The 12,500-nt window shown below is 32.5% G+C and overlaps 1 protein-coding gene across 1 annotated transcript; it reads right to left on the reverse strand.

Moving 5' to 3' along the window:
• Positions 1-9,618: 9,618 nt before the first annotated feature.
• LOC145662114 (serine protease 1-like) lies at positions 9,619-10,617 on the reverse strand. The gene has a single exon (XM_081727450.1). The coding sequence runs from the start codon at positions 10,596-10,598 to the stop codon at positions 9,642-9,644; it is 957 nt and encodes a 318-aa protein (XP_081583576.1). The 5' UTR covers positions 10,599-10,617; the 3' UTR covers positions 9,619-9,641.
• Positions 10,618-12,500: the final 1,883 nt, after the last annotated feature.

Consider the following 12,500-nt stretch of genomic DNA (forward strand, 5'->3'; position numbering starts at 1 on the left):
GTGATATCGGACTTTTCCCATTACTCACATCCCATGACGAACAAGTATGCAAAATTTGGTGTTTGTATGTTTTGTGGAAGTATGCAAACAATTAAGTGTGTTTCCGATTATAGAGGTATATAATTCAAAAATAAATATAGGCGACTGAACTTTTTAAAAAATCTTTAAACCTCTCTCCTGAAAAGTAGCGATTTTGACTTATACTCTTTGGCCTTGCAGTGCAGAGTTCTATTTTCAAACTTAGTTGCCTCAGTAATTTATATATGAAAAGGAATTTGTTTAAAAACTTCTTTTAACTCATCTTTATATCTTTGAAATATAGAATCTCTTTTCCCATCATTATTAACTGAATAAAACGCAGATAAGATTAACCATAAGAAACATTTTTGACTTATTCTTAATGTTAACGCATGCTCTTTCTTCTTACTTATGTTTGGAAGTTTAATGTAAGAAGAGACATTCACTGAAACTTACTTCTCAATTCTTTATTCAAAATATCTATAGTATGTAACATCTATCCAGATCTTCGTTGTTGAGAATTTTTCATTTCTACTTTAGGTTTGTATTTGGGTCTTGAGTAAAATTCATTTTTGTCTCCAAATGTAAGTATCTCGTTAGCCGCTTTAAAGTTATGGTCTTGTATTTGTGTTCTTTTTTAAATTCTCAAATAAATGACATATTCCATTTAAGTGCGTTAAAAAGTTCGAAACTATCTTTCATACCAGTTTAAACAATTCTAAGAATTGGAATAAAATTGTATCTTTAAATCCTATAAGGTTTTGTATTTTAAATGTTTTAAATGACGTTTTATTCAGCTTTTATTTTAGGTGCTTTTGTTTTTAGTACTTGAAAGATTTCTTTTCTAAATGGCAATATTTCGTTAAATTTTAATCTATTTTGTTCGTCTTTATATTGTTTAATATGGTCAATTGAATATGGTTTTCTCAATCGGAAATAAACTTTAATCCGCTTCCCTTTGCATATATTTTTAATTAAATTACAGTTCATTTGTTCAAATCTTTCATCATCTTGTTTTCTACCTTCAGCAAGCGATTTTATTTAATTTTTGTTATATCTTTTTTAACAGTATTCTGAAAACTCATCTTCGTTATTAAAGCCAAAATCTTTTTACCATTTTAATAATAAAACAGCTAATATTTATATAAGCTGGAAAAATCCTTGTGTATGTTAGCGAGCTTTATTAGAAATTCGACTTTTAAGGGAAAACGTAAAAGTCACTAATAATATAATAAAAAAGTAATTCATGTTTAAGAATCTATCTCATTATAACCTTCACTATCATTAATAGGCTTTTTTCTTTATTAATATCTCAATTACATTCTGGTGTATAAGTTATATCTAATTTTCTTTCTTGTTCTTTTAATAGTATTTATTCATCTTTTAAAACACTTCTTTTTCTTTCAGTAATATTTGTTTTTCTATTAATGCTGCTAAAATTTAAAACTACGAATAAGGTTAAGTCACAAGGTTAAGTTTCAAACATTAAATCACAGTGTTTCTCCATAATTATTGTATATAAAAATCTTTAAAATGTATGTACAAAAATGAAATTAATTATATTATACGTAGAAGAATTATAATTGAATATATATCATTGTTACAGATATATTCTCTCTTCAATCTGTATTTGATCATGTGTGTTATTATTTAAGTACTGATGAGGAATTAAAATTTTTTGCATCTCTATTGACATGGTAAATAATTTATTCGAAAACCCTAGTAACGAAAGTACAAAATATTCTTTGTGAGCATGTTATAAAATTATCAGGTGAATATATTAATAGATAATCAGTGGTCTTCTATATGTGATCATGTTTTTGAAGACGAATATGAACTTCAAAACATCACCGAAGTCTTTATACGTAAATATAAAGATAATGTTAATTGAGAAATCATATCAGAAAAACATTTATCAGAAGATTTTATAAGAGAATTTGCAGATAAGATTGATTTCACATGAATTAGTAGATGTCACATTTATAAGATTTCATAAGAGCATTTGCGGATAAAACTTATTGGGAAGAGGAATATTACTATAGTAGATCTGAAGATTTTATTACTGAGTTTCTTGATAAAGTTCATTTTGAATCAATTTGTTTGGTTAAATGACTTTCAGAAGAATTTGTACGAAAACATGTTGATAACTTTAATTTGTATAAATTATCATCTTTTCAATCTTTCTGAGGATCTTATAAGAGATTACGCTGATAGAGTAGATTCTGAATTATTATAAACGTTTAACTGTACCTTTTGTTTTAGAACTTACAGGTAAGTTTCTTTGGCCACCTTTGGTCGTCTTTTGACATAATTTAGATTAGAGGAGTATAATAAGAACACATAATAATCACCATAATTAACGAAATATGTTATATATAATATTTGAATATATAATATTTTTATGTATGATTTCATGACCTGGATATTTTTCAAATGCTTCATAAAGAGGCTCACATAAATTTCTCTTTTGACATCTGATAGCATAATAACGAAGAAATCATTTGAATTGTTCTTCTTGAATATGATTTAAAAATTATCTTTTGTGATTAGGCATTATCATTATTAAACAACTATCATTAGTATATGGTACTGCCATTGTTTTGAAAGACTCAACTTTTTCTTCTAGTTTTCCGGTCTTAATCTTAACTTTTCCACTGCCGTTCCAACTTCTTCCATTCTTGAGCGCAACTTTTCATTGTCTTTTGATATTGTTTAAAGCCTTGAGTAAAATAGTGTTCAATAATTTTGTAATACTTATCGTAAAGTCATTTAAAATCCAAACGAGATATTTAATAATAATTCCTCCGTTGTATATGTTCCTGTCACAATTGTGTTTGATGTATGTTCTCCTTTAATTAGGTATAGAAAGCAATAGTCGAGATTCAGCGTTTGGGTTTTATTATATTATTATTTCAGCTCTTTAGATTGTTCATTTTCTAATAAGCCTTTGAACTTGTTACCACCAGTCTGACATAACATAGTAGCGTTAAAATACTTTGTCTTCTTATCTATAATCAATTTAGAACCACTAAATAAACCATAACAATAATTATCTTTAATCTGTCTGCACAAAATGATATTTAACTCTAAGAATTATCCATAATACCTATACTTATTACATAGGAAGCTTTTATTTTTCCACCATTCAGATCATTATCGTTTTTCTTATTAACTTCTATAGGCTTTATACCAATTGTTCTATGTACTTTATTATTATATTTATCAAATAATTTTGTAATATCTTTACGAATTTATAATTTTCCTGAGCATTAAATGTTTTAAAAGTCATTTTAAAACGTTCTACGGTAGAAGATTTTTACCACTATAAGTTGCTTTATCGTTAAGTTTCTGGAGTGATGACTGATATGGTCATTTTTCACTAACTCTTTAAATTCTTCATTATGAATTTCTTTACCTTGGTCGCTTCGCAAATTATTAGGTTTTATAATTTTTAATGCTGATTCAAACGCTATTATAACACTCTTTACACCCTAATCTTTAACTGAAATAGCAAACGCGAATTTAGGAAACACATCAACTAGCATTAGTAAATATTTATAACCTTCATTTTATTAAGAAATACTTTATAATACATCACTATTCGTTTAAACAAAATCAGCCTGCAATAAATGTCAATTCCTTTTGTAATATTTAACCTCGCAAAGTTTATTCTTCCTGGTTTGTGAGGTTCTTCGATAATATATTCTTGAACACTTTTGCCTTCCTCTAGTCAATCTTTCCTTTTTTTACAAACTGTGTTTTATTAATACCATATATACGCTACATACTTTTTTCTTTAAATATATTCCATTTTTTGCTCTATTTAAGAACATGGCAATACACACCTTGTTGCGAGAACGTCCGTAGGGCCTAATCTATCACCTGTACTTGAATACTTTTAGAGAAAACTCGGGTATTCACCGAAGACAATGGTAAAACGGGTTAGGATTGGATGAGCTAACAATATAAATGTAATAAAACAGAAGAGCTAAAAATATAAATGTCAGTCTAATATGGAGCCGTTTCACAGACTGAACTAGGGTAGTGGTGAAGAGTTTCACCAGTTCTAATGATTCACTATATAACAGTCCAGCCTTTAAGGAAACTTCAAGGATTTACTGCCAGCTACCAAGTCACAAGAACGATTAGAAAAAGGACATAATGGCCCATTAGAAATCATTCATAAATCTATAGAAATAATAAAGATACAGCTTCTAGACACAATGCAGACAAGGAATTAGAAAATGAAGCACAGGAAAGGGTTTTTGCTAAATATGCATTATTAATTACTGAAAAAATAGTTATGGGTTTAAAATCAGAATGTTTGTAAAGATTTTCTTTATAATAAATATCGAATGTGTTCAATTAAAGGAACAACATTTTCTATTGCTGATAACACGTTAATTATTTTAAAAATTGATCAAGTATTAACAAAGAAGCAACTTAACGATAAAGCCAATAAAACAAAAGAAGGTAAGAGGAATTAATGTAACCTTAAATACAACGCAAATAGAAAAAATTAAACATTCTCCAAAATAGTCAGGAGGCAGAATCTGGAAAAGTCTTCAAAATAAGAAGTTGGATCAACCCAAGAGAGAAAAAGCAAACGTTGGTCCTAAATCATCAAATCTACTATCTGACCGGAGATCTAGAAATGATCATGACAGTGCAGTAGAGCTCAAGGGAGAAGGGTGAGAACTGTTCTTCAAATATTGGAGAAAAAAATCAGCATTTATCTCGGAAACAAAACCTTTATTGACTGACGTGAGCTGATATTCAGTGGTACCATTCGGAGCATCAGCATTCGAATCAAAGTGCACTTTCCTTTAGACTTACCTCGCTGTACGGCTATTTTTGAAAGTAAACTTAACAATATTGGTACCCTTGGAGAGATAATTTAATGCTCTACAAACTTAATTAGGGATGTTTTCTCTATATTTCAGCTCATTGGGGAGACAGAGCAAAAAGGAAAGTATTAAGGACAAAATATGAAAGTTTTTAATGTTTAAATTAAATTTTCCGAAAACTTGTTGGGTCTATCCAAAGCGTGAATAGACAAAAGCGTAAGCACACCTTAGAGATAAAATCAGAAAAAGAAATTCATTAATATCTTGATTAGTTTCGGAGATATGGCTTTTTATTTGAAATGCTCATTTTTTAGCTTCAGTAGAGGGGGAGGGGTGTATGGGGGGACCTTCCGCTCGCATCAAGCAACTGGCAGTCTAGAAATGATCATGCTAGTAGACTTGATGATTTAGGACCACCGGTTGCTTTTACTCTCTCGGGTTGAACGGAACTTAATAACCACGTGTTCTGCCTCCCGACTAAGAAGACCATATTGGTGGTTTTATATTTTCAATACCTGCTATTCTTCCAGCAGTAAGAGTTTTATGTTCTTTAGCAGGGGGAGCAGAAAGTGTAGTGAAATGTGTAGATCAAACGAAAAAGAATAAACAAGAATTACTTAGCATTGGAAGTAAACTAAGGTGAAAAATTTAGAGGTAAGAGAAAAAAACTAAAACCATTAGCCAACTTCGATATAGAGAGGTTGGTAGAAGAATTAAAGATGATACGTTTTAGAGGTGTGTTTATGAGTGATCAATTGCCTAAAACCCTAAAGGTAAAGTATGTGTTTTGTAAATTTAGATAAATCTTAAATATTGGAAGCATTGGATGTGTTATTGGAAAAATAATGATGCTAAATACGTGTTCGATTCGTATGGATTTGTTCCACCGAAACCATTAATACAACATCTTGGAATCAATAACCTATTTTATAATGAGAACCATATACATGACTTCAATTGTGTTATTTGTTGACATTATTGAGTTCTTTTAACGATGTTATGTGTATAATAAACTGAGAATGGAAATGTGTTTAATGTCTTTTTATGGAAAATTGCCATGAAAGTTTCCGTAAGCATTGAGGATGTAAACAATGAGATTAAATGTTATTATGAAAAATATACACCATGTAAAATTATTATCATGATTTCACACTAGTAACGGTAAATTGTAAACAAAAGTACAGCTTCTGTACATCGTGAAGCAATATTCCGCCAGTGGAAAATAGTATCTACTATAGTCATCTTTCATATGCATTATTTTATCCGTTGTAAAGCACTTGCAATGATTTTACACTAATAACCCTACGCTTATAAACCTATAATACAGCTGTATTACTTCGTATTTAATTATGTAGTCTGTTTAAATTTGTTCCTTATAAACATGCCTTTGCATTCAGACCATTGAATCTTAGTGCATATTTATTGTACTGATTCATACATAAATTCATTGCATATATACTTCTTTTTGTTTACTAAATCTACTCTCTGTATCTTAAACAATCATTTTTGAAGCGTGAAGTTGCAGTCCTCTGTGAAGATTCACTTTATGATGGCTTCATTTTTACGTACACGATAACAACTAATATGGAAAAGACCCTAACCAACTTGTTTTAGTTACGACTAAAAAGCACGAACGGTATCTGAGTCAAGGCAGAAGCATAGCAGTGGGGCCCAAGCGATAGCAAGGGGATGCGTAAGGTTGTCAGACGTCCAGTGGGGCCCAAGCCGGACGCGCTTTTGTCCTCCTTTTTGAGTTTGGAGACTAATTAATAAAACAAGTCTACAAAGTTTCAAGGTTGCCAGAATCAAGGTAGAATAAATAAGTTATTATTACCATGACTTATCAAACCACCAAATTCCTTCATTTGACTCCTTGCTGTCTGCTGTTAGAAAGCTAAAAATTGATTATGTTAACATGGATGAATTCTATGATGAATACTGTTTACTGAAGGAAATAATTTCGTCTGGAAATCTCCAGGAACTTGTATCTGATGAAGAAAAGTATACACGAATTTTTAAGGAGTGTTCGTCGTAGCATCTTACATTTTCTCCATATCGAATTGTAACGTAGAATGTGAAAGAATATTGTCAACAATGCAATTACTTTGTACGGATGTTAGAAATAGTTCGAGTTGATACTGTGATGGCTAAACTTCAAATCTGTATGCATTATAACAGTGATGGCAGGAGCGTAAATAAGGGCCCCGCAGAACCCGAATTGCGGGGAGCCTCAAGCCACCATGAGGCCCCAAATCGTGAAGTAGGACGTAGAGAAGGGGCCCCACTCCACGTAGTCTGCGAGGTGGCCCCGAGCCCTTAGTAACGCCGCTGAGTGATGGTGATTCTGAGACATGTTTTTGTGCCACAATGTATATATGTTAAGTGACAAATCATTAATAGAAGCAGCGCAAACGGCCAAAAAGTATCATTAGTATTGCTGCTTGCTAGTGAGTAATCATTTTGTAGTAGTACTATTTGTTTTAGTTTCCTTTAATAATTTATTAATTTCTATATTTTTTTTCTTTTTCTTTAAAATGTGCTGTTTGATATACGTAATCTGGAAGCAAACCTAAGTTTCGGTGAAACCAACTTTTTAGTGATTTTTAAAAGTCAACGTGTCCTCCTTTCTGATTTTACAAATCTGGCAACCCTAGGGATGCGTCCGAAGGGAGCAGACGCGTCAGCGACGGTGGGTATGCACATAAACAAGTATAACACAAAAGACTGTATATGGCATAAAACGATTAACGTAACTGTTGGATTATGTATTCGTACGTTACTAAGAAGTTTATACGTAATGTCCTGATATGTTTTTGTGGCTTGCATAACTGTGTTTCAAAAGAACGTAATGTATTTGTAATGTAAATTTTACAAATATGTGGATGCCTAAACTCTGGAACACTTCCATGGGTAGGCCTACGTGTAATAAGTTAGCATACTGACTTCAGATACTTCAGATAATATTGTGATTAATAGCTTCCTTATGGATGACTCCGTGCTTAAATTTTAGACTTTCATTAGTGTATCTCTACGTTGATACGCATTTCACAGATAAGAACACATTTCGAATATTTACACACTGGTGTCAGTGCTTAAAGTGAGCCGGTATGAGTCGGTTATGCATTCGAAAGTTAGAAAATCGGCCGGTATGGCATACCGGTAAAAATAACTAATTCAAATTGTAGTTTGTGTGTAGAAAAAAATAGGTGCATTTAGCATTGAATCAACAAATATGTTTGAACTATCAAAGAATTCGTGTCTGTTGCTTCGAAAGAAATAACAGTTCTCTATCACCTTATTCAATGGCAGAATTTGTGCTTTTGATTTTTTTCAACATTTGTGCGAGTAATTCCACCTCCTCAAAAAAAAAAAAAAAAATTCTAAGTACCGTACAGCCTGCCTAAAATGTTTAACCTGGATCCGCCTCTGGCATTGACAGGACTGTTTTTTAAGTTCAAACTTATTCTTTTCACGTTGTCTGGATTTCTGTGTTTACAATTATAAGAAAATTAGTGTTGACCACGAGACGAGACCAGAACAAGCTATTGAAAATGGAAATGAGATTGAAAAGAATTATACTAGATACTTACAGACGAGACGAGAGTGCCTACGGAACGAGAACGAGACGAAAATGAATATGGTCACATATGTGGTTTCTTGTTTTAATCCACTTGAAGGCCGCGTTGGATCACTCTGTTATTGTAAATGCGATGTTTAAGTAAACGTACCATCCCTGTTCTTCCATATTTAGATCGCTTATGCTTAAGCAAAATCTTAGGAAAGCAAAATCATTTTATACATATTTATTTCTGTCAGGTTAATGATAGTGGGGAGTAAAGCATTTAGTATATTAGTCCTCACTTACTCTCTCCTTTTTTCTATAGATTTTTCACGTCAAAAATGGTGCAAAATTGCCAGGAGTAGAGATGCTCTTTAAGGTTCTGTCAAACTTACTGCTCTAAGTGTGTTCCATACCGTCACCTCATCTGATGTCACTTTAAGCACTGACTGGTGTATCAAAATATTATTGAGCTGAGCGAAGCGAAGCTCTTATACTCGGGTTAGCCGTTTGGTTGTCCGCGAACTCCTCCTAGACCGTTTGGCCGATCTCAACCAAACTTAGCACGCTGATAGAGTATGTCGTGCTGAGTGACAACATAGGTCGAAATCAAAAATCCGATGTACCATCGAGGAATAATGACCGAAAAACGCTTCCTCCTAGACCGTTTGGCCGATCTCAAGAAAACTTAGCACGCTGATAGAGTATGTCGTGCTGAGTGACAACATAGGTCGAAATCAAAAATCCGATGTACCATCGAGGAATAATCACCGAAAAACGCTTGTATAGACTTAACATGGGGAAAAAGTTTTCACGCGATTTTTTTGTCAACAATTAAAAATGGCATTTATTATTGCATAATGGCCAGGAATGATTACGTAGTTTAAGCTCGCTCAGCTCATTTCATTGCAATCGGGTACATCCATTGCATTCCTAGTTATAAATTTGCTGTGTAATTTTTAGATTCGTACAGTAAATCTCCACCTGAATTTTAGATATCTGAAATTTTGCAAAATGTGGTGTGACTAAACTTGACCACCATTTTTCAATTATAATTACTTGTTTCATTTGTACTGCGTTGTGATGCGCGAATTTTGAAAATTCCATTATATAGGATGAGACCTATCATTATTACGCCACATTGTTCGATTTGTAACGGAACTGTAGAAAAATGTTCTTAATTTCTTTTGGTAGGAAATACATAGAAATATTTTTTTTTAAAATAAATATATAATGTATATTGTTATAACGTAAACTATTACAGATGGATTGCTAGATGATGCATTTAATCTATAATCTTTTATGCATGAGGTCAGTCTATCGTTCCCCATTGTTTTCTTCATCCAACCGTAATAATAACCAACCTTTGTATATACACCGGGCACCAATGAATTAGCACAACCTATACCGAAAGAAACAATTCCTGCTACTACGCCAGCACATAGAAGAGGACCACCAGAATCGCCTGCGCAAGCATCTTTTCCCCCCTCAGGATAACCAGCGCATATTATACCGTCTTTAAATAACACAATCTGTTCCCCCTCTTCTCTCAATCTCTCATTTAGTTGAAGTTCACATTCATCGACATCAATTAAAGGAAGGCTCACTTCTTGAAGGTGTGTGGCAGATACTCCATGTTCAGTATATCCCCATCCGATGGCCTCACAATGTTTATTTCGCTCATATGTTTTCATGAACACTTTACAAGCAAGGCTAGCGATAGATGTATTGGGGTTCAAAAGAGAGTTGGGTAATTTCAATATAGCAATATCATTTAATAACCATTTCTGGTTAAAATTTGGGTGAATAAACGATTTCTCGATTCTGCTGTTTAGAACTGAATCCTTTTCTTGTGGTCTTATATATAGATGGGTTCCTGCAATAATAAGTACACGTTCATCACTGAACCTTGATCCTACTTCTTTATGAAAAAAACAATGAGCTGCAGTTAATACCCATCGTGGATGAATAATGGAGCCTACACAACGCCAAGTTTGATATTCATTTTCCAATATTAATACATGTACAGCATACTTATAATTTTCAAAATTTGCATCAACTCCTCCTATTATTCTGTTATCATCAGGGAAGATCAGTGAAGCATACACAATTTTAGTTTTTAAGCATAATAACAGCAATTGTAAACAATATACATGTAAAAATAATATTTCCATTATCGTCAAATGTTTGATGTTTTTTTGAAACTTCTCTTTTTCTTATTATTTTCACCTCAATTGAGATTTTATATCGTGGGAGCAGATCTAGATCCCTTCCACCTATACCACTAAGTCGTATTATTTATAAGTACTTTGTCATATAGTAATTTAAATTTAAAAATCAAGCCCATGGGCGTACAACATGAGGAGTTCTCAGGATCAAATCTCTTCCCGAAATATTTGAAATTCATTCAAAAAGGACTTAATATTTTAGTACATTAAACCATATATACTTGTTTGGCTTTAATAACAAATAATTGTTGGCCATTACAATTATCAAAATTTCTTGTACTTACCTTTTTTATTCAATTCAAAGATTGCATGCAGCACGCCCGCAGAATTTTTTCCAGGGGGCTAAACACCGATTTCAAAGGAGCAAAAACCGAAACAAACAGTAGCGAATATACAAAACACACACTTTGATATAGGCATGAACTTAATACATAATATAAGACAACAATTATTTAGGCATATATCCTTATTAACTACAGTAATACTATGATAAATAATAGGTACATAACAAGACAGATTGTCACTTATTTATTAGCTTTGTAAGGAAGTTTAAAAAAGACATAGCAACTGCTTATGATGACTTTGTAAGGACAGCTGGGGACAACATAATAGCAAACCCTAATAGATTCTGGAATTTTATTGAAAGTAAAACGAAACATCTTTCTACTCAACCAATTCAGCACAATGGGAGGGAGGTTTACGGTAATGAAGAAGTTTCCAATCTTTCTGCATCTCATTTTGAATTAACTTACAAGCAAACGCGGGTTAAATATAATGTTGAAGAAGTCATACATTTAGCAGGTCCGCCAAACTGGCCCACACAAATTTCTAATTCAAACCAAAACGGTACCAAAAATTTGTACCCAATATGTACCAATTTGTACGACCAAAATCAGAATTTGTACCCTTCCAATTTCGAAAGTAATGAATTTTTGATGGCGGGTCAGCTTGACGTCAAACTGGCCCGCACAATTCATTTTTCTTTCCAATTCGAACCAAAATAGTACTAAAAATTTGTAACCAATATGCACCAATATGTGTCATCAAAATTTCAATTTTTACCCCCACTAATTTCTAAAAATTTGAAGTTTTGTTGGCGGGCCAGCTTGATTATTTTTCTTTCTAATTCGAACCAAAATTAAAATTTGTACCCCTACCAATTTCGGAAAATTATAATTTTTCATTGTGGGCCAGGTTGATGTTAAACTGACCTTCACAACTTATTTTCTTTCAATTCGAATAAAATTCGTACCAAAAATTTGTACTCAATATGTTCCAATTTTTACCACCAAAATTAAAATGTGCACTCCTAGTAGAAATTCTAGGATTGGGTAGAAATTCTAATCTTGTGGTAAAAATTGGTATATACTGGGTACAAATTTTTGGTACCCTTTTGATTCGTAATGGAAATAATAATAAGCTGTAGGGACTACATTAACGTCATTTGTTCTCCCATCAAAAATCCAAATTCCTCGAAATTGGTGGAGGTACAAATTCTAAATTTCGTGGTACAAATTGGTAGATATTGGGTACAAATGTTTGGTACTGTTTTGGTTCGAATTGAAAAGAAAAAGAAATTGTGAGGGCTAGCTTGACGTCAAGCTGCCTGCCATCAAAAGTTATAATTTTCTGAAATTAGTGGGGGTATAAATTGGTACATATTGGGTACAAATTTTTGGTACCGTTGTGGTTCGAATAGCAAAGAAAAATGCATTGTGCGGGCCAGCTTGACGTCAAGCTGGCCCGCCATCAAAATTCAATTTTTTCCAAATTGGTGGGGGTAAAAATTCTAATTTTGGTGGTACAAATTGGTACATATTGGGTACAAATGTTTGGTACTGTTTTGGT

This window comes from Thermobia domestica, chromosome 10, assembly GCF_964235325.1.
Source record: "Thermobia domestica chromosome 10, izTheDome1.hap1.1, whole genome shotgun sequence".
Lineage (NCBI taxonomy): Eukaryota > Metazoa > Arthropoda > Insecta > Zygentoma > Lepismatidae > Thermobia > Thermobia domestica.

Coding starts and splice junctions, on each gene's coding strand:
- LOC145662114 (XM_081727450.1), bottom strand. CDS start 10,598: ATGGAAATATTATTTTTACATGTATATTGTTTACAATTGCTGTTATTA.